A 24,065-nucleotide genomic window follows, 5' to 3' on the forward strand; every position below is an offset into this window, starting at 1 on the left:
TGTATGTATTGATACACACATCTTAAAATTAATCAAGACACCTAGAAGTCCAGCAGATGGATAGGCCACAGGAGTAGAGCAGAACGGTGTTCAGCAAAACACATAGCAGTACCTTCCTTAAATACATGTAAACAGCAGAATAATCTCTCTGATCTACCAATCTTCCAAATGTTTAAAGTGACAAGACTGCCAATCATAAATGCTGAACCATACCTGATGCACAGCACTGAATCCTGCAGAATTTGTCAGGCCATTGGCTCCCTGGTAAATCCCTGTTGTGCCTAAGGGAAAGAATATCACGGTCATAAAACACACCAGCAATCAAAGCAACAGGATATAATTTCCAACAGGAATTAAAGTACCAGCTCACTAGAGGTATATCACAAATCTTGACAAATATAGGCTGTAAAGACTTAGGGCTATTACTGAGGTCTGCTTACTGAAAGGCATTCAAAGACAACCATTGCATACCCTAAAACAAACGCTTATGGAGAATGGATTCAACCTAAATTTAAAATTCAGTTACTTCTTTTTCCAATAAACAATGGAAGAGTATTTTTTATCATCTTCTCCTGTAGGAAAACTCCTCAGATTACATATACCACACACACACTCTTTCATGCATAGGTATGTCCTGGAATCTGTCCTTGCGGACCACCTGGGAATTTTTGGAAGACTCTGAAAATTTATTCCCTGGTATTGATATCCCAAACATAAGAACAATATTGCAAAAACACTGCTTCATCCTGGGATATTAGGAAGACAAAGGATGGATAGGTGAGTTTTACATGGCTCTGTCCCAAATGAAGCAGCTGATGTCCAGCCAGGTCTCCATAGCTGGAGGAAGCATTACCGCAAAGATTTTATGAGTGAAGAAGTAAAGGTTCTGAAAAGATCTACCAGAACACTCCTCCTTTGCCTCCCATCAAGGAAGTGGTAGGAGAGCTGCAAGCTTCTCACTCCCTGGATCCTGCACCCCTTGCAATTTCTAGCCTTAACTCTAATCTATGCTGTTTTCTATTTCAAAATCTTCCATTTCACATGAGTGGAGAATTTCCTCTTGAGTTTGTGTGGTTTGATGAGAATCTATATCAAAAGTCTGCTTCCAGTGTCTTGCAACAGTGCTTGCTCCAAGGGCTGGCTGCTGATATACACGAGGCAAAAGTTGGACTATGCCATATTCCATCCTAATAGAAGGCGAGGGGCTCCTAAGAGCACTCAGACCCACTGCTTCCACAGTGAAAGATGTATGATTTTGGTGCTGTGTGGCCACACTGAGCTCTTGTCTGGGCTTCACTTTGTCACCTTGATGTACCATCAGATCGAGCCCTAATGAGGCACTCAGCCTTTTTTTCTTATCTGGTTTCTTACCACTTTGAGCAGTGCTGTTTTAACCATATGACTCTCTGCACGTCTTCATGAGGCAACCTTTCTCCAAAGATCCACTTGCTTATTTTCATTTTAAGGCGCCAGATTAGCTAGGGAATGGACAGCTGAACAAACTCCACTCTGCCAAGTGCAGCTACAAAGTACATGCACTGAGAAATAAATCTCAAGCCAAAAAGAAACAAGAGGGAGGACTCTGCCCTCCAGAACTAATTTGCTGCCACATGTAGTCTTTAAAAAGAAAAGGGCAGAGAGGTACCTTGAGGCCTGGGTCTCCCCAAGCCCCCTGCATACGCTGGCTGGGGAGCTGAGCCAGCGCAGGTGGGTTCAGGTGATGCCTCCTCCTGGCATTCACCCCTCAGAGGCAACGAGTGGATCAGTATCCAACGCCTCCTCCTCACAACCCATATGGGGAGACTGCCCAGAGCAGCATCCCGAAGATGGCAGCTCATTCAGCTATTGGCATTTCCCCACCTCCCGCCCACACTAGGCTTTGCTTTTCTGCAGTTTTTCAAAAAGTCACGAGTATGCAGCAGGATGAATATATTCCTGTGGTAACTAAGCATTTCTCACCACTGTGAAGGGGAGTAATAGAGCCCCAGCGCTTACAGGCAAAAACAACTTTCACAGAACACAAAACAGCTCTTGTACACCAGAGCTCAAAACAATACAGGGGGGAATTTTTGATCTTCCTAAACTGTCATTTAGAAACAATCCATCATCCTTTATTAAAGCTGTCAAGAGGGGGATGAGTTACCTCGAGGGACTCACACTTTATGTGTAAATCTTGATGAGAACATGTTTATTGCTGTGCTATCTGCACATGATACCATAGCTTCCTGGTTTCCAAACAGTCAGAGAGAATTATAAAAAGAAGGAGAGATCTGCACAACTGGAATGAAGTTACTCTGAACTTTGTACCCAGCTGTGCAAAGCAAGCGTGTCCATGCACACACAGGGCAGGTATGTCAGCAGGGAGAAGAGGGTAGAAACGTAGGGGTGAGAGGATGAGGAATGCTGCGTGCTTCATAGCTTCCCACAGTATGTTGTGATTCGACTCTATGTGGTGGATTTTACACTGTGGTTTGGTAGAATGTATTTTTGCCATTTTAACTGAGCTACCCCAAGTCCAAGTTTAGGTGTCCCTATAGGCTGCTGCAGTCTGTCTTCCCTCTGCCCAGGGGATTTTCAAAAGGAAGGACTTTGGTGCAGAGACAGAAACTAAATTTCCTTATTTTTTACCTGCATATACAAGTACTTGTGAAAGTGCTTAAGACTGGTATTTCCTACAATCTGAAGTTCAACAGCCCGGGAACAGATTTTGGCAACTCAGGTCTTTCACTTATTCTGGACGCTGTCATTGTATCCTGACCAAGCAGGAGTATCACTTGAGCACAGTTTGTCTAAACCGAGATCAAACACAACTCTTTATTTCTGTGCCTACAGCATCGCATTCAGAGAATGCAACCCCACCCCAGGGTTTACCTCGAGAGCTGCTAAACTCAGTATATCTTGGCAGCTCAGTATTGTTATAGCAGAATAGTTACAGATAAGGACACTTGAGACAACCAAACAAGCAAAACTAGTAAAAACTTGGAATTTCTTCCCAGCTGAACAAGGATGAAAAGCTGGGAGGAAAAAAAAATCAGTCATCTGCATGGAAAAGAACGTTCTTGAAGATTCGGGCTCAGAAAAATATTTCAACATCAACTTTTGTCCTGGGAACTAGAGCTGTCTCATCGGGACTACAGCTCAGTCCCTGTTCCACTTTACAGGTTAGACTGGATAGACCATGTTTTCAATGATGCACAATTAGTTCAAATGGAAAGAAAACAAACAAGCACCACAGGCAATGAAGAGGATAAACCCTCTCTCTTCATGAGCAGAGAATGAGGCCTGCTAGTTACAGTTTCTGAGCAGCCTTGTAGAATTCAGCAGTTCAAAACATGTATCAGAACCAGCCCCAAATGCTTTCTTTTCTTCCCTAAATTGTTGATAAGAAATAAACATTTCCGTAATAAAATAAATTCTGCTACATACAATTTCAGTTTTGCATCCGTGAATTTTACACTCAAGAAATGCTGGAAAATTATCAACAGACCTTGCATACTGGCATTATCAATTTGGCCCTATTCCTCACGTAACCAATTTTTTCAAATGCTTTCCCAGGTAACAGCACTTCTGTAATATTCAGAGATAAACTGGAATGACATTAGTAAGCAGTGCCTATGTGGACCAAGGCACACCTAGGAAGGCTCTTGGTAAGCAATGTACACTAATGCCTGGCCCCCTCCCATTTCTGACTGGATATTACCCATTTCCACATGACTTTTGCTTTCACACAGATTGGCTTTTTTTCCCTGACCTCTGAAGACAGTGCATGATCTCAAACTGCAACTGATTTTACATTTGCAGTACTGTAGATGTGCAAGCAAGCGATTTGTTTCTATCTTGGTAGCTCAGTGTCAAGTAATTGCATTCAAACTCCTACTTGCAAATCAGAAACAAGCTTAGGATCTCTCCCTTTGGATCTTCTCCATATGGAATATGGTTCACATCTGCGTTCAATCAAACCACTTGCTAAATGTCACAATGCCCTCATTCACAGGTAGCTTAAAGAACATTTAGCTGGTAATAAAACAATCTGGACTCTAGAGTAGAATAGCTCTTCAGATGTATGGTACTGTAAATGTTCCTGTAAAATATGTATATCACAAACACACTTCCATGAAAATACACCGCATAAAAGACGTGCATATGCTGTATATATTCAGTGCCACGACTTCTCCTTGATAAGTAGACGTGGCCCTTCTCTATATGAGTGTCCAAGGGCAACATGTATAGAGAAACTCTTTGGGAGCTGATTGATAGTATATTCCTGTTCCCATACAGATGGATTTCATTTGCTGTTTTCCCCTCCTTCCTTTTTTAATTCAAGTATTTTAAAATCTATGCCACGGTCAATGATAATTTCAGTGGTGTGTGATCTGGACCGTGTTCCTGCAAAAACTTTCATGCCAGCTCCTCCTTCCTCTCAGTTTCTCTATTTCTGTCTTTCACTCACTGCAATAACAGGCTGTATTTCTTCCCCTCCTTTCCAGGCAAGAGAATGTAAAGAAAATTCATGGTTATTTTCAGTATATTCAGAACTAAGCTGTGGCATCGCTAAAAAAAGTTTTCTTTCAGCTTATGAATACACAGTACAACGTGAATACTGGTGTCTTGGGGACTTGTGATTACAGAGACAGGATGGGCCTGGGGTATAGTTCAGATCAACACCACAGCAAGCTCTGAAAATCAGGTTTGTGTCCTTGCATTTCACAGATCAGAGAGGCCCTGACATCAGGGATGTGTTCCCCAAGTCTCCTGTACCACTCAAAAGAGAACGAGCTGCTACATTTAGAACAACAGATGGGTTGCACTTCCAGTATTCAATGAAATACTCAACAATCAGAGGAGGAGATAGTCAGGTTCAAGACAGGTGGACAGCAGGGCATTTATCACAGTTCTCTGGGTAGCCAGCAGCAATTGTGAATCCATGAACACTCAAAAGATGGAACGCTGGCCTGACATGAGGATGTTCAGAAGGTGGCTACCATGGGCACTTCTGAATATGCTTGAAACAGCACAACAAAGCTTAGATCCAAGCGCTTCCTCTTAACCTGTAGATGAATCGCACAGTGGTTCCAGGGAGAGTTCTCTCAAAGGATTATTTGATCACTTAGCACTAATAAAATAAATGCCTACAGGGTTCAGCTGAATTGCATGGTATTTTACAAGCTTGCATATAATGGCTTGTGTATTCTTACATCAGCAAGCTGTTTTCCTACAGGAAACAATGCTGACTGTGAGTGATGCAAGGAAAGGCCTTGGTCTAACTCCCAGCAGAGTGTGCATTACTCTATGCTATGAAGAACATCTGGCTGAAGACTTGCATGGTCATTCAGAACAGTTCTTTGCAGTGCTTTAGCTCTCTGACAAGCTAATGTTTCCTGCAGTAAATACTGCCTTCTACAAGCTGCTACTTTTTTAGTGAGAGGTTAAGCACTCATCAAAATTTACCTCCCACCAGCTATACTCCAGTGCCTTGTAAGGTTCCAAATCCTACAACATCTGCCTGCATTTACTGGGCAAGAAAACTCATAAAATGTTGCATGGCTGTCAGCTGTGGAGGTATTTCAAGACTATCTAACCTGTTAAAGGAGAAGAAAAACTCAACCCATATGTACTTTGCAGCATATTGCTCAACTGTTTGCCATTAGGCATAATGAACCCTTCTCCAAAACCAGTCTTGTATTTCTGTCTGGAAGGGCTCAGACAGTATAGGGAAGAGCACACTGTATTAACCTAGATGAAAAACATGATTCTACAATGTTATAGCACTTGACATCAGCAGTGTCTATTAAAGGACATTGCTCCCAGAAGCATATGAACACCTCCTGCAGATAATACTCTCAGATATGCAACCCATTTAAAATATGTCCATTTGTCTCCCACTACAATCCCATTCAGTCCTGCTAGCCTGACCAGGTGTTTGAGGGCACTCTGAATGGTGATATAAAACACATTTCAGAGTACAGTTTTTCTGAGTCAAAGCTCTTCCCCTGCTGCCTGCTTCTGGGAGTACTCAACCCACAGAGCCTCAAAGAGCTTTAATAAGTGATGACCGGAGCAGTTTTAAGGGCCTGGCTTTTACCATCCTTTTGAGCCTGGTCACCTGTATAGCTCAATCCAGCTAAACAACAGTGTTGAAAGTGCTGGGATGGTTTATATTTACTCTCAGGATTTGAACCATGGGAAAGCAATTTTATTACATTTTGAGAAAGTGTTCCTTTTAACCATTTCTATCAAATGATGCTGCAGCTACAGAAGGAAATCACACTGGACTGTCTTCAAAAACACATCACAAGGAAACGTTTTGGGCCAGAAAGTGAACATCCTTACGACAACGATGTAGACTGTTCCTGTGCAATCCTCCTTTGAAAAAACAACCAGCAAAACTGACTTTATTTGGGTGTCTCCATGGACACCAAAGCTTAGAGATTCCTCCAGCTGCAGTTTCATCCTGGACACAATCCTCCACTGACAGATAACAAGACATGATAAAGGAAAGCTGGATTTGCCTCCTCCTGGGCTGTTTAGTGGCTATGAGATTCCAGTTCCCAGGTCAGCATTAAAATCTAACTAGCCCTGTAACATCTGTTGCCATGCAAGCAGGGATAAAACTCTGGCCTGTGAGCACAGTGACATATTTAGCAATTCCCTTTCCCTGGAGCAAGGTGAATCTCTAAATACCAATGGAAAAGAAAAGAGCAAGCTGGGCAGCTGTCTCCACTCTTTGACCTGTTACTTAGGATCATGGTAACTCTCAACTGAACACTCTAGAGCCAGTCATTTGCCCCAGGGCTTTTCCAGCCCCTCTATGCACTGCTTTAGTACTGCAGTGCCTCCAGGAAAAAAACCACAACAGTGGCCAACAGTGGCTGCTTACAGAAAAGTGGAAAAACAGGACAAAAGCAGAGTGATCTTTGCCCTGGTATTGCCTTGTCAGCTTCAATTAATCTGCCAGTTACAGACTTTCTAAGAGAAGCTTATATCCTCCTCTTTTTATCTTTAATAACTGTCAATTGAATCTTCTTCAGATAGTGCAGGTATTCTCACAGAGGTCTCTAGAGGTCACAGTATTGTAGTGCAGAAGTTTCAGTGTTTAAACTCTGCCAATATAAATAGAAAGTGCATCCAAATTACATATTAAAAAGCCCATGCAAGAGCGTTATCCAATGCCAGCACAGCAGTTAAGAAACTCCTGAGTTGCACAGCCTGTGCTAAATGAAGCCGGGTCAGACCTTATTTGTCCACAAACGTCATCAGAGTCTTTGACTGTATGACTGAATTCTATTTTTTCCACCAGAGCATTACCTCACACAGTGCCTGGAAATAAGATACAACAGAAAGCAGTACCAATACTGTACCGGCATCATGAATCTGATGCTGCCTAACCTTCAAGTGCTTGCCTATGTAGGTATGATGTTTCCTGATATAGACTTTTGTACGTAATTTTACACCAGCTCTTCTATTGCTTCTAGACATTTTCAAAAAAACATTATTAGCTATAGTGAATCAATTATTCAGCAAAGCTTCTGTAACATTTTAGCATATTCTATGCCGACTGCACTATAAGCTGAATAATTAAGGCCAACTTCGTAATTTCCCAGCTGTTAACATCTTTTTTTTTTTCATCCTACAAAAAGTTATGAAAATAAAATCCACAAACAGAAGTCTCTGTGACATCCAAACATCTCTGTGACTGTTTTCTATGTTGATTTTGCTCATGAACCCATGTTTCAAGTATTCTATCTGACTTCCACAAATGCTCCCAAGATAGCCAAGCAGCAGGTTAGGGAAATGTTACTCCTTTCTTCCCTGTTGGCTCCCACTTCCTCATCATACCACACACACAAACTGTATTTTCTATATCCAGTCCCTTTACTGTTGTCCCTCTACCTTATTGCTTCTCTCTCATCCATGACTCTCATGCCTGCTTCCATCCCTCTGATGCCGACCTCCGCAATACTGATGACAGACAAACGAAACTCTCAAGCTTCCTCCTACACTGAGGAAAGAGTTCCCTCCTAAGTGTTTGCAAAACTAATGTTTCAAAATACTAATTTTCTGCAATTCCTCCAAAACTTCTGACACTGGGTAGGAGGCCAACATGTGCAAGTTACTGCTTCTAATGCAGATTAGTATTATTATTCTTCCTTTAGACTTTCCTAACTCTTTTATCTACCCTAATCCATGAGCAAGGCTCATAGTTGCAGTGATGATGTACAAACGGCATCACCACCACCACATTTTGTTTCAGTGTGAACACCCAGCCAGCCAGCTAGACTTCATGGATATCAAGTGTGATCTTTTGTACAGGACAACCACAGAATTGTATTCAACACTTCCTGCAGAGAACCAGTGACTTGCCTTACACTCAAACATATCCTTCTGAAACTACCTGTAGTAGTTCCTAAGCACAGAGATTTGGACAGACACTCTGAAATGTAGGAAACAAGCTAGAAGAATGAAGCCTCATGGACTGCGAGCCAGCTCTTCACAGCAGGCAGCTGGGTGTGGGCAGAGCTCTCCTCCAGACATCCTTCTGGTGAAACCTCCTCTTGAGCACCTCAGCAGACAGTAGATGCAAGATACCTCCAAGGTAAATCTGTCAGAGAAGATTCCTGGTTTTGGATGTGCCACCATCATCTCTACAGTTAGTATCATTTTGCCGTTACTTCCCCACATGAGCTTTAAGCCTTACCACAAACCCTGGTGTTCCTCAGGGAGAAAGACACTGACCATAAACCCCTAATGAGCCCAGACAGAGCAGAAGTTACAGATGATATGTCAGCCCATTTCTCTCTTACAAACACACATTTGTTCCCCCAGCTTCAGGAACATCCACCCTGGTGTCTACTGCTTCCAGTAGCATATCCTCTTCTCAAGTTGCTCCCTGTTTAATAATGACTAAGGAGTGAGTTCCGAATGGAACATCAAAAAAGTAGTAAATGGGAAAAGTTAGAGCAGGGCTTTCTCCTTGGGTAGCAGTAGCACAGATCCTTGCAGCTTACAGTGCATCACTGTCAACACCTTTGCCTCTCTCCCCTTGACTTCCCTCTCCTGTAAGATAGCTCGTTTTAGAACAAAGTAAATGTAGCATGGTCAGCCCCTGGTGTTTAAAAATCTTTGAAAGGGAGACGCTGCTGTTATTCTGAGGAACCTTGTATTTACACTGTAAAAAGTGAGGTCTGACCCCTCCTGAAGAGAGGCCTCTCCCTGCTGAACTCACCACGGAGTGGAGCACAGCTTTACTGTCACACTTTTAGACTGCAACTAATGCAAACCAGCTGTGAAGCAGGAGCTTTTGAAAGAGACTACTCATTTTCTACCGAGGTTTTAATTTTATGAATCTGAGGCATCTGAGTGACAGTTTGCTGAGAACATGCTCTCGCTCTCCTTTATGTTCTGGGACTTCAGATGGATTCACTATCCGTATGCCGAAGTGTGATCCACATTTCTCAAGTGTAGATTGAAATTTCCCCTTCTCACACATTTCATCACTAAGTACTTAAAGAATCAAGCTTAAAATTAAACATGCCACTTCCTATGCAAAATTCACGCATGCAAAGCTAACTATTCATGCCATATAGATATTTATGGCCTCATATTAAATATGTAACACACAAACTGGCACACAATCACAAGAAATTCAGGCAGTTCTTGGAAAAAAAATTGTCTAGATTATCCAGATATTAACAAGATTCAATGTTTCCAGCAAAAGAAAACATTTCAATTGATTAAATATTCAGATTTTACTTGGTGTTAGGCCAGGAGAACAATTCATAAGCAATTCATTCCACAAACATAAGCAACATATATAATTAGTATATTTCAAATCAACATTGCACAAAAGAAATACTGCTTTCTATTCATTCATTATTTGACAGCTGATCAGAATGGACTCTACAAAGAAAACAAATGCTCAGCAGTAGCAAAGAATTTCACTGCGTAGGTCTTTGGCCCCAAATTTATGTCTGTACTGAACTCAATACTGCTTTGCAATTCCCTGGCAAAGGAAAGTTATCCCAGTTACATAACTCAATTTTCCTTTGTAATGTAAAAAGTATTTTGTGGGTAGATAGATATGGATATTAAAAAAACAAAAAAAAAAAAAGTAGTCAAATCTTTTCCTGCCCAACGACAGTATCCACAGTGGTCTTTGGCCACAGTTTTAACTGTTGTGCAACTTCAGAGTTTCATACCAGCTGTCATTTTAGCAGTAATAACTGAAGAGCAAAGCATTGTCTAGGAATTAATGACAAGCTGAGAAGAGATGGCCTGATGTGCAATAAAGGAGTAACACATGCTCATGCAACCACAGGAAATGCTCTATAAGCTGGCTGCTATTGCACTTTCTGCATAGCTGATGGTTTTCGATGTTAGCTAATGTGCTGGCACAGTTTTCTCTTTGTATTTTACATAGCTCATTAAAGGGTAAGTTTCTTATATTCCAAAGATTTCTCCCCCACCCTCAGCAACAACAAGCACTTTCCTCAATTGCCAGTTAAGACAGTAAGCTCTTTGGGTCAGAAATTGAATAACCTTTGTGTCTTATGATCAATTTCTATCATTAAATAATAGTTTTACCAAAAGTCTGAGCAAGTCGCTGAACTGCTAAATTGTCAGAAAATGTCAACTTAGAAAACTGTGTGCTAAAAATCACAATAGATTTCCAATATCTAGCCTAGGGTGTTGTTTGGGGATTTGGTGCTCTAATTGTACGTGAGCTGTACATGAGGACTGATTAAGAAATGGCATAGACCTTGAGGGAGCATTACAAATTTATCATTTTAAAGACAAAAATCTCATGTAAGCTGTTACCTGCTCTTCCGATTCATGACTCTAAAAATGAGTGGCATCCCCAGATTTGCTATATGCATACTTCACACATCTTCATTATGAAATAAAACTAACTTTGTAAATATAATAATGACATGAAACAACACTGTATACAGCACTTGTTAAAAAAAAAAAAAAGTAATTCCTTCAGAATAAATAAGATACCAGATTTCAATCTATTTGAATGTCACTCAAAGTCTGCCGATATACTATCATATCCACTGTTACATGGCAATTAAAATCATTATTTCAATCTATAGTACCTTTGTGATATAGTTTCATGTCACTTATGAGCTGCAGAACTTGCCAATCTCATCTGTAATATTTATATATGTGTGTGACATATTGCATTAGTTATTTGGCTTATAAACCCTTCCACTTTTAATTTATTTTCATGCTAGGGAAGCATGAAAATAGATTTCCCCTTCTGGCTGGCTGTAAAATAGCTTTTTTTCTTTACTATTTAATGACCAGAAGAATGTTATATCCTCATTCTTGCTTTTTAGTGGATTCTGTTCTTGCTCAAGAACCAGGATACAGTTGATAATTGACGTTAAAGATGAAAAGCTGAATGCTACCCCATTACACCTGCATCATCTGTGTTTGTAATGGAAACGAACTGACTTAAAGAGAGCAGAATTTGGCTTCTGAAGTACCATGTTACTGACAACAGCCATCAGGGAGGTGAGGCTGCAATCTGACACATGTATCCCAGCCAGAGTTAGTGCTGGTACCAAAGAAACACGAGAGGAAACAAACCAGCACCAACTATGTTGGCACTTACTGAAGGAGAACATTTGTCCTAGAGCCCTGTGAGACAAAGTATTTGTCACCCAAGAGGTCATTTATTCCTTGGTGATTGGCATAACACACCTACGATAGGTGCCTATGTAACTGAGAAATGAGGGGACAGTGAGGAGGAGTCACGTAGGCTGCACAGTCTGCTCAAGATTCACAGTCTGACCACCCACGCCCACCTGCAGATGACTTCACTAGGTTGCTCTGGGAGCTGCTTCTCAATAAAGGCAAACAATACCAAAGTTATTACACTTATGTACTTGAGCTATTACCACCTTACAATACTTGCAGAGATTAGCTTAAGAAAATAATTTTTTCCTCACACTTTAAAATACAAAACTGAGCAGCAGACACTCATGGAGATATCTTTCCTTGCTGATCCCCTGCACATCACCCTCTTCATTATCGCTTTTTCAGCACGATGCAATAAACATTTTGTTCTTGAAGTCGGGGTTAAGGGCTTGATTCTTAAAGTCCCCCTGAAATTTGATTTTCTAAAAATAGGTAAATTAAAATTTGTCCTTTTCAGCTGGTTTAGCCCATCACCCAGAGTCCCTGCCTGGGTCAGCAACAGAGAGACCAAAAGGACTGATGTGAACTTGGCAAAAGGCTCAACAGTCCTGGAATTGGGTGACAGGGAGAGTGGCTTGCTTGCTTGCATTAGGGAGACAGAGCAATCACCTCCCCACCCCCAAGTGCTGGGGCGTGGGAAAGCACTGAGCACACATTCCTTGGTAGCACTCAGCACAGGAAGGCTCCTGGCTTCTTACTCAAACCTTTCACTAGCACTCAGCAAGGTAAATAAACCATACAGTCAGGGAGCTTCAGACTGTTCCTCTCATGAGCAAGGAGAAGGGTGGAAATAATTGTTTACAACAGGAAGACACATTTACTCCTGCTCCCTTTGCCTTGGAGTAAGCACCTGCCATTTGCAGAAACTGTTTTTCTCTGTTTTCTTTTGCATTAAAGGCTTAGCGAGCTGGCTGAAATGATCTTTCTGGCATAAAATCCCGAAAAGAAGTGATTTCACCTAATACCACAGCATTGCCCTAGGGAACATTATCTGAAAGCACTCTGGGCACATTCATGCTCATACACATACACATGAAGTTCCTCCCAGCCTGTTTTCAGTACAGCACATGGTTGTGTCACTATTGTTTGCAAGTGTAGCATTTTCAAGTGCTGATGCAAAAAGTTTGCTTGTCTACACCTCTTGATTGAACAAAGGGGCCATCTTAAAAACTTCAGTCCCAAGTAAGTCAAGAGTTTGCCTTCTCAAATAGGTCAGATTCTTCTAAGCTAACACAAAGCACATGTGGAAGCTGTGTTCTGGGGAAACAAAAAACAACAGGAACCTAGACAGGAATACACCCATCTTCCAAGGCAGCAAAAGAAAACACCAGTACTTTGTCAGTAGTGGTGTTAATCATATTGCAGTTAGTCAGGAGGCAGCACGGCTGCTATTGCTCCGGGAGAGCACTTCAGCCTATCAATGAAGCTGTGACGCTCCAGTACCTACAACTGCTGGTAACTGCAAGCCACAGTTTTGCTAAAAAGAGAGGACTTACACTGCTGACAGGGTAACACAATTTCAAGACAAGATCGTCATACTGAAGGAGCAAAATGGAAGCCAAAAACTGAACTCCTGTTAGGAGTAGGAGAAGTGAAGCTTGTAGGAATCAAGGTGACAAAAAAAAAAAAAAACCCACCCCATAGGCTACTTTTCTTCTTTTGTACCACATTCCAGCTGGGTGTCTCCAGCATGTCCCATGAGGCTTTCAAGCCACAAAATCCACCTTAGTGTTAGACATATGTGCTCTGACAAAACTAGCACATGAAGTCTCAGCAGAGTGTCACCTCTCAGTCTTCAGCTTTCTTAAATAATTTCTAGAATAAAATGGAATTTACCTTGTTTCCCAGTTTCCATAACTGTTTAGGATTTTATTTGCTCTCAGACTTAAAATTGAAGTGGGTATGTCTGTCCACCTTTCACATTCAGGGTTGAGATGAACCGAGAGAACTGACAGACAGTTTTGCAAGGGGGGGACAGCTAAGTGTAGTGACACAAAAGGACTTTTTGCTTACAGGTTTTAAAAAAGACCCCCAACAATATCAAAAAGTGAGGGGCTTGATATCTCTCCCCTTCCACGGCTTCTACAAGAGCTTGGGAAAGCCAAGCAATTCCTCTTTGGTTTTTCAACCCTTGGAAAATCTCTGAGGGAAGGACAAAGCCAAGGCAGAGCTTTATCCTCGTGTGCATTTACCTTCTCTCCAAAGTCACTTCCCTCAAACAGCCTCTCAAAGACCTCATGCACATGTGGTACAGACAGACGAGCACTGCTGCCAGGGAGCTGCTGCAGTTGTACCTGAGCTGCCTTTAAACTAGCAAGTCCGGATATGTATGGCCACAGCAGAAAAGGGTGCAGCATCTTTAGCCTGAGTGGCTGATACGCTTCCTGACTCTTCCCATTCACCAGTTACCTAAACTGGGCAATTTTAAACTACTTGAGGTATGTTCATTTGTGCTACTGTCACATCTTTGACAGTAATGATATTTGTTAAGAAACAGCAAGAATATTTGCATTCTGATCTCTTGGAAATGTTTTTTTAATGCTTGGCTCAGCTCATGCACTCATGGCAATTCATGCTTAAGGCAAGGCACTTCCAAATGCAGGTGTGCTGAGGTTTAGCAGAAGACAAAGTCCAATCTTTACTTTTTACTAGCTAAGTTCTATACGAACACCAAAGCAGACTCAGAATATGAGGCCTACAGGTGAGGAATGAAACTGCACTCCCAGGAGACTCAAGGTAGAGGCACAGAGATGGAGACATTTTAAGGACAATCTATTTTTCAGAATATACTCCTTATTCTTCATGTATGTAAAACAACTGATAAAGCTGAAATGGTTATGCCATGGTTTCTCTCATCTGCTATTGCTTCATTAGAATTTATCATCATTCTTTGCAGGATTGCCTGGACAGGTGTTTTTAAGTTCAGATTACACAGAGTACATCCAAATTTTAGTATTCCTCCTCTAATTCATGCTTAATGACTCAGAAAGTCCCAGGGAAAAAAAAAATTTTTTTAAATCAACATAATTCACAAAGATAAGGAACAGTACACACTGGGGGAAAAAGCACACGGAATACAAGCCAAATAATGAAAACCTGCCATATCCGGTTCAGGTTTCTGATCAACAGCACCAAAATGCTCAAAGAAATCAAATACCATGCTAGAAATTGGCTAAAGGGAATCACAAATGAATTTCCACTATTTTCATTTACTTTACACTTCTTGGCAATTCAGATTTTAATCCTTTCATGGACTTTCTGGAGTTGGCAAGTCAACATTCAATCTCCTGAGAGTTGGTGTTTCATACAGCTTTCAAATGGAATGACCAGAAAAGAACTTTAAGTTTTATTTTTAGAAATAAATGTGTATTTTGGCCTTCCTGGTTGTACAACCAAAGTGTTATGAAGCTACAAGCACAAGGCACTGTCTTTGAAACCTTGAGGGAACCCAACTGATTATTTTATGATCAATTATTATTCTGACACAATAAAACAGTTACTCTAAACTTACTAAATCCTAGCTCAGTAACCTTGAGGAAAAAAACAGCTGCCTTCAGCTCTGATCTTCTGAACCCTACCTCAGTAGTCTGTAGGCAATTAATGATGTTGGCACTTTAGGAGTCAAAACAGGCAGATGTATCTTAGCAGGTATCAGTTATGTCTTAACAGTAAAAAAATTTTTTTAGTATCAAGATATCAGCTTTTAAAAAAAAAATATTAGTCGAGAAAATATACAGCAGCTTAACCACAGAGCAGTTTGCTCAGGACAGCATAAGGCAGAAGCATAATACTAACAGTACTGTTTGCATGAAGCATAGAACTGCCTTTGTTTTGTTTCCACTCAGAATCTAGGAATTCACACTAGCACAATAATCCCAGACACGCAGTCACAAAATTAATTTAAAAAAAATAATAAAACATAGTTTCTGTAGAAAGGCAAAGCTTATATTGATCATACGGGAAGTTTTGCTGGGGTATATGCTAAATCCAGTACCTCAGCCAGAAATTCACGCCTTGACGAGCAAACCAGATCTATGAAGACTTACCTCCTTCCCTACCCTGACTGCCTATACCTAAGCTTTTCATTGTAATTACAAAAGAAGAAGAATTGGTCCAACATGGGGGTATCGGCTTCTGACTTCTCATAACACATCCTGCAAGGCACCAAGCTGTACTCACCATGCATCTGGTACGTGTACGGTGCTTGTCCGGCGGTCGGGGTACTGAAGCTGGATCCATAGCTAAGAAACCCACTCTGTCCTGGGGAATGGCTCAGGCTGTCCTCTGTTTTAATGCCTTTGGGGCATATAGTAAGGAACCAAGAGCAGAACATGAGTGTTTGTCTCAAAGGTGTAAAACAGCAAGTTTAGAAATTAACAATTTTTCAGCTAGATTTTAACCTAATAAACTCTTTTTTTCCCTGTATCTTTTTTTTTTTTTAATTACCTGCATTACCCAACCAGGTCTCTTAAATAATAGAGTCAAGTAAATTAATCACAAATAATATTTGAGTCAGCTACATCCTGTATCCATACCCAAATGAACTTTTGCTGAGATGGGTAAACAACCATGAATAATGTTTTCAAAAACAATTTCTGAACAAATAGTTTTGCTTTAGAATTAAACAAACTCATTGACTCATGAACTTTCTGAACGGTTATCAGATGCAAGCAATGATTAACAAAACAACAGAACCTTCAGCAAAATATCCTCAAGATTTCTGTTCTCAACAGAGTTATCTTTTACTTGCATTATATTTTCAGCTTTGGCAGCAAAATATTTATTGGCAAGTCATATAGGAGAGTTATCATCTATTCAGTTAGATATAACATACAGTTCAGGAACAATAGGTAAGCCCTGAAACCACAAAAATCTTTTCATTACGAAAATCAGGCAATTAAACTGACAATTTACAGGGGGAACAACAATAGCTGAATTAAACATTGCAAAATGAAACCTTTGCTTGTAGTGAAAGGGGCTGATATTTTATTCCGAGATGCTGCCGAGATTGTACAGCTGTATTATTAAAATAAACAGCCGAAAGGTGCGTCTTATTATGAACCCTTTGGGCGTGATCCTTCCCTCTTTGCATGCCTATTTGCACAAAACAAAAAATGGTCATTGGACACACCCTGAGTGCTGGGACTAAACAAAGACCCTGTTGATGTTCTGGCCTTAGATTTACACACTTCCCAGGCTGTTGTCATCTTTTAGCACTTGTAGCAAACTTGCCAAAAGACAACTTGAATTCACATGCCTTTCACCAAACAAGCTGTTTTCTAGCTTAATGACTCTTAAAAGCAACAACTCTGCATTTGCTCAGGTTGGGAATAAGTTCCCCCAGATAATGTTTTCTCTAATAAAAATCACTTCTTTTGGCTTTAGGTGAGAATAGCTGCAATGCAATTTGAATTCAAGTTAGCAACAAGATAACAATGCCGCATTGTGAAACGCAGGAAGTTTATTTGGACAGTGAATGAACATGTGTTGGTGCAAGTGTCCGGCTCCATTACTGTTGGGGAAGCGAAGATATTTGCAAGTGTGCACAGAGAAGACGCTTTTCATAACATCCCATGCTTTTCAATTACATCAGCACTCCACATGTGAGCATTCGGCCTACCCCAGTTACAATTAATCTTCAGCAAATAGGCCTTTTTGGAAGTCTAAAAATTGTTGTCAGACAGTGAAATAACTTAGCACCAAATTAATTTCCACACAATGTTCTGTTTTGTCTAGAAACTGGCCGAGTTTTATTTTTGTGCCTAAAAACAATACTGCTTCATTGTTCTTGGTTGTCAGCCAGGTGGAGTTTTTCATATGCTGTGTGAGTTATCTCAGAGAGGGTATATGGGCTGGGGGAGGGAAATCACTGCTCAAGGATGGTAAGAGGTCATCTGCAGGATTTATAAGCAGCATATGGGCTTGACACATGTATGCCCTAAAGACTCTAGGCAGTAGCAAATGGCTCTACTTTCACCTGCTCTAACAGGACAACTGTTCAGAGTTCTGCCTTGGAAATCAGCCAGCTGATGCAAACACACAAGTAGCTCCAGGAAAGGGTCTCAAAACATTTCTCTCATCATCCTGGTAGAGTGCTGGCTCTGCCAAGCCCATTTCCCTGGTCTTCCAGACCATTGCATTGAATTTCCCTTCAGTAAAGGCCCTGTCAATGGCTGTATAAAAGCTTCTTGTTGGAAAGAGATACTGTATTTGCCAAGCAAACAAAGGTGTTTAAGAGCACAAGAGAAAACCAGATCAGAAACAGACCTATGAAGCCATTTTAATGCAGCAAAACTCAGCACTCATAAGATCAGCTGGGAATAAGGAGCCCAAAGCTTTCTGTTAAAGAGCTGTACCTAAGCAAGAGCAGTATCTCTTTGGTCTTCAGGAGTGGAAAGAACTTCCCAGCTCCCTCAAGAGCTTGGTATTTCCATGCAGAGCTTGAGGACACTTTTAACACTTGGTTTACCAGGCATTCCTCCATCAGGAGTGCTTGTTTAATTAGTCCCCTGCCTGAATCCCCCAGCTGCTCCTGTCCAGCACCCTCTCCCCACAGCTGCTGGCAAGGCTGTGCAGGAAAGCAGGGAACAAAGCTGACTGGGGTTAGACATGTCTACTGCACCTACAGCTAACAACCATTCATTTACAAATGAACCCTCTTCCAAAACCAAAGTACTATGTATCTTTTCAGCCATGCCTTATTCTGCTCTGTGTCTTGGTTCTTCCATAATAATATACAAAAGTTTTCTTAAAGTATCTTGTATCATTGAAACTCCAGGAAGAATCAAGGAAGGCAAAGCGTAGCTTACCTAAATATCATATTTACTGCAAGAACCTTTATCTTGGCAGTGAGTCATGGGAGCACTCACCAGCTACTACTCCTAAGTAGCACATCCTACTGAACCTGAGTTTTTCATCCTGTCTCATATCCTACTACTGAATGTCTCCAAACTTACCTAGTTTGTAAGATCATAACCCAGGATATCAAAAGCTGATAGATAGTTCAAAGTAACCCTAACATTTTTAACTGAGTGAGATTTTCCTCCAAGCCTAAGAGAACATTGCCAAGACAGAAATGACCTTTCGTTCTAAAGGTTAAGACTTCAAATATATTTTTCTAGGAGCAAGAGAACAATGTCTTTAAATGTAACATGACATCAGAGTACTCACTGTAGGAGGGTATGCCATAGGGCTGCCCCGGAGGAGGATAGGCAGTGTATGCAGCAGCCTGCTGGATTCCTGTGCTGTATTGAGTCTGTCCATATGTTGCCATTGTTGGGAAAGATGGGACTGTCACTATATGGGGATAATGTCTATTCAGAACAAGAAAACAGAAAGTCTAAGGCAATAGTTACTGTACATGATCTAGAGCACATGTAGAACACCTCTACACTTTTTGATGAAATAACACCCAAAGTATGATGGTGAATATTTTGGGAACTCAGAATTGACTAGACCAGGCAAAAGTTTGTTTCAGTATATGGCTCCTTGTATGAGCTATGAGATTAATGCATGGGGACTTTAAGAGTGCAAAATATGTGCAAGTTAAAAAAAATAAAGTAAAATCAACACTCTAGTTTTTCATGTTTCATTTTCAGTTTGCCAAACACATGAGTGTCATGGGAAACCCCTGACATTTCAACATATTCCTCTGTGGTCACTCATACACAACAATATGCAAACTGATAAGGTTTGGATTCCCAGGGGTACGAAAGTACAGTGCACAATACCTCAAACCTTCTTTCACTCCATATCTAACAAGATTAAAAACCAGTTACTTCACTGGGCCAGAGACATGAGGGGAACAGGTGGATGGGCTTAAGACAAATGCTTTTATTTAAGGTGACAGAAGTCTGCACAAAATGGCTGTTCAGCAAAACTCGGTTTTTAAATTACAGCACTTGGCACAAGCACTCACTTTGTGGAATACAGATGGAGAGGACACTGCGGTGCTGCTTTGCTGCTGCCTGGAAAACAAAATTAAAGGGTCTTAGATTTTCATCATGTTCTGTTCTATGGCCAAGCTGATGCCACTGGTTTTACCACCGTTGTTTTGAGAAAAATAGACAGGAATTAGAAGACTTTGTTTTTTGTGAATCTCCACAAACTGAAGTAGGTAAGAAAGTTATTCTCCACTTAACAGCAAACATAGATTTAGTTTTTAACTGAGGGTGATACTGATTGAGCTACCAGTTTCTTCTTCTCATGGGACTGATATCAATCATGAAGCTGGGCTTTGGTAGGATGATTCATATGCTAAAGGCTCTAAAAGCAACTACTATGATCACGGAAATGATTTAAGCTCACTGCACTTTTTGCCCTTTTGTTTTTCTGGTACTCTCCTAGACCATGACTCACTTTCTTTAATGTTTATTAAAATATATCAAATCAAAATAAATATTCAAAATACAACATTGTAAATCTCCTTACTCTTGAATTTTTTGACCTGCCAGCAATCAAAATAATAAACCATTAGAAAATGTATCACACAGGTTATATGGGCAGTATGACTTCCAACGTACCAAACAGTTGTGTCCTGCAACTCTACCACAGAAAAATGTGCCACCATCTTTATTTAGAGATAACTTTAGGTTTAACTAATTAGAATTTTTAAAAAATCTAAATTAAAACCTGCAAGTTGCCTGCAAGTTGTGCTGAAAGCATCATACCTACATGCCACCATGAGCACGTTGCCTCCATAATGCCATTCAAATTTTGCATCTCAGTTCCTGTCTGGAGCTGTTAGATGTTATTACAGCACTATAAATGCCAAAACACCCTCACAATCACCAGTAAGGACTTTAAACACAACAGATTCAGCCTCTATACCTGCTGGCTGCATCAACGAACCACCAGACTAATTGCACACAGCTTCTCCATGCAGGGAGAACATCAAGCATCGTGTTGTCTGCTGATGGCAGCACCATCACCCTCAACGTTGGCTGCTGGCATCTATAGTATAATTTGGTACACGGGATTGGAAACATCACCCAGTCTCATGCAGAAGATGATCTCTCAACTGCAGGTGCACATGCTGGGTGGAAAGGGAGATTCCTGCAGTGCCCCGATGCCTGCACATTGCTACCACCAGGCAGGAAAACATCTGCAGTGCTGTCCCGTGTGTCAACAGGGACATACCCACAATGCTGTAGATGGATTATCTTCAGTACAAAGTTGTCCAAAACAGCACCACTTCATTTGTTCAGCCATTTGTAAGTTGGTGAATTAAATATTTAAACCACGTTTTATTTAATGAAATATGCAAGTACACATAAAGTCCAAATACATGCAGATAGTCCCATGGGTTTGGGTAACTTGTTATGCCATAAGCATGGAGAGAATGTCCAAAAAGATCTGACATGTTCACATATGAAATGTGCGTTCTTCCTGATTTAACTCTCTTTTGAAATTGTTCTTTCCTATACAACCTTGTCTTTATCATTTTACATTATAACATGGAGATTACACCAAACTATTTTTAAAAAACACAGCCATTTAATCTGATACCTTTTAAAATTAAACTTCATTTAAAAACGCATTTTTATCTTTGTTCATTTGTTTATGGGAGAACCCCAATGGAGGAGCATGAGTTCTAACTAAAAATATTGACTACTAGATACTATTCCTTTTTTAGAATGTTAATTTACTGTGTATAAATAACAATAATACTGAAATTCTGAATTTCCTAGGAAACAATAACATTTGATTAAAAGATGGAAACATCTAAACCGCACACTTTCTTCAAAAAGGGTCCCTTTTTTCATAAACTTGGAAATCTTCAGAGCTAACTTTATTTAAAAAAAGAAAAAGAAATCCATGTACTCCTTTCTGTCTCCTCCAGGATAATCGCAGTCATTTAATAAGAACTACACATTAGGTTAGAATAGATAAAAAATATGGAAATAAAGGTGTCTGTGCTTAGGTGCCTACTGAACTCTTTTCTGAATCTGAGAGCAAAGAGCATTTTTTTGGTAATGTACCCGATCCTTTCAGCTCTTTCCCCAGCAACCTGTGACCCAGCCAAGGACCTGCAAGCTGACTGTGACCACCTTCTTGCCCCATACTTACCTTTAAGAGTCTCCCAAATGTTTCATGTGCAGTATCAGAGCAGAGTCACTGCAGCATCGCTGCTTTAGGGAAGGTGGCTCTGGGAACAGAGGCACTGATGACTGGGAGGAACAGGTTTCAGAGTGAGCTGGCCACAACTGCTTTGACAATGCTGCTTATTATTATTATTAAGAGAAAAACCCAGCTTGAGTACATCTATCTGTGAACCAACAGACCCCAGGAGTCATCTGTCCACAAGTCTATGTGCTTTCTGAACACCAGCTGGACGCCTGTTCCACCCCCTTCCTCTCCTCCCTGCGTATGACGAGGAAACAGAACAAACACCCAAATACAGCCACTGTGATCAAATATATTTTTATCACCTGCTCTTCCTCCTCCAACGTGTTTTTCTGTGCCATGTCCCTCTCACTGAAAACTCTTCCACAACAAACGCAAGATTCGTGCCCTTCCTGATCTCTCCTCTCCTAAGCTGTCCCCCAATTCTGCCAGAGTTCTCCCTCTGGCTGAGTACACCCCAAGAACACTGTAGAAGGGCAAATACCACAGCTATGATATTTGTGTCCTCTTCCAGGGTCTGCTGCAGACACTACCTGCTCTGTGCACTGATCCGTTTGCAAAGGACAGCTCAGGCAGGAGGAGGGTGTGCAGGGGAGGAAGGTGAAACCTATACAGCCCTAATAGCTAACAAAATCACTCTAATCACTGACAGAAACAAAACCATAAGGACTCCTCCTTCACACACTTACAACTCTGAAACACCCAACACACCAGCAACCCTGCCTTAGTTCCTCTACCTATAAAATGTGGTTAACAGTAACCTATTTCCCAAGCAACAGGCAGAGAGGTTTAGTTTGGAAAAAAAAAAAAAAAAATGATGAAGGATAGTGTTATACAAACGTACCTATTCATTTACACATATAGATATAGAAAAAAAGGTTGTTTTAAAATCCAAAGCTGGGCTTACCTGACTCACCTTCAAACTCACTCTGAAAAATTTGCTTTGACTTACCTGAAATAAAAGTTTAGAAAATTAGATTAGATTTTTAGATTGCAAAAACAAAAACTATACCATTTCTGTCACACTGTTCCTCATTACTGAAAAGAATTGCATTGAAGAAATATACTTTTTAGTTTTCATTCATTTAATTCATAATGCCTTTTACATTTGAAAAACAGCAGAACAGATAGTTTGACCATAAGCTTAATTTCTTTTCTATTTGAAAAATGCTACATCTTCAAATTTTTTATTTTTGAAAGAGGTAAGTACAGAGTAAATGCGTTTGCCAAGAATGCCAAGTGGGAATTTACTGCATGTGAATATGCAATATGTTACTGTCATTGCCAAAAAAAGGCAAGATAAACCTACATGTGTTTCTACCCAGAAGTGCAGGACTAGAAGCAAAATGTGCACTTGAAAATTATATTTATATAATTGCACATCTCACGATAAGCACCCGTGAAAACAGCAGACCACACATCTACGTGGACATCTACATAAGTAAGTGATGCAACTAGACTTGCTAAAATTAAAACTGTATGTGTAATACAGAGCGTACATTTGTGTGCATTTATTGCATTAAAAGCTCTGGCAGTCTGAGACTTGACAAACACACAAGTATGCTCCTGTTCTTCAAATTAACAAGAAGTATTTTCAAGGGAAAGAGCATAATCTTGGTAGCACAGGGGATCATTCTGTAGAAAAATAACCATAATATTTCTATAACAAATGCATCAACGTGAGCCGTCACTAGCAAACTGGTGTCCAACAGTACAACTGCTATGTCGGTTCTTATTTATATCGCATAATAACAAATAGTTCCTGCACCAAGAAGTTTACAAAATGATGTATTTAAAAATCATTTCTAGCTCTAATCTTTTCTGCAAACATGTACATTTAAAAGGATGTTTCCTTTAGATTGTTATCCCTTCAACTGCTTTTGTAAATAGGCAGTCACGATGTACGTGATTTAATCACGCAATTTCTGATGCCTTAGCAAACATGCAAGCAAAACATCTACTTGGCTTCTAAAAGCCTATAAATGAAGGGTTAAACATACTACTAAAACATAATAGCCAGTGCCTTTTCCTAACTCCCCTCTAACAGGAAGGCTGACAGATCCTGACCGCAGCAAACAATAGCTGGGATTGTACTAGCAAGAACTAGTTCAGCTGCATCACTTGCCAATAATTTTTTTAGCAGATTTGACATTCTTCTGTTTCCTTCACTCGAACAGTATGATGGGGGGGAGGAATGAGGAGGAGAAGAGCAGATAAATTTCCATCAGAGCCTCAAC

General features: G+C 40.5%; 1 protein-coding gene across 2 annotated transcripts in view; it reads right to left on the bottom strand.

Annotated features, from left to right (window-relative positions):
* Positions 1-24,065, bottom strand: part of EYA2 (EYA transcriptional coactivator and phosphatase 2) — a 102,416-nt gene that overhangs the window by 34,673 nt on the left and 43,678 nt on the right. For both annotated transcript variants that reach the window (XM_074842892.1, XM_074842891.1), the window contains exons 3-6: positions 19,622-19,670; positions 18,874-19,016; positions 15,883-15,999; positions 214-281 (exon numbers count right to left, since the gene is read on the bottom strand). In XM_074842892.1, coding sequence (XP_074698993.1) covers positions 214-281; positions 15,883-15,999; positions 18,874-19,016; positions 19,622-19,670 — 377 coding nt within the window. The remainder of the gene's footprint in view (positions 1-213; positions 282-15,882; positions 16,000-18,873; positions 19,017-19,621; positions 19,671-24,065) is intronic.

Source organism: Strix aluco, chromosome 17 (genome assembly GCF_031877795.1).
Source record: "Strix aluco isolate bStrAlu1 chromosome 17, bStrAlu1.hap1, whole genome shotgun sequence".
Lineage (NCBI taxonomy): Eukaryota > Metazoa > Chordata > Aves > Strigiformes > Strigidae > Strix > Strix aluco.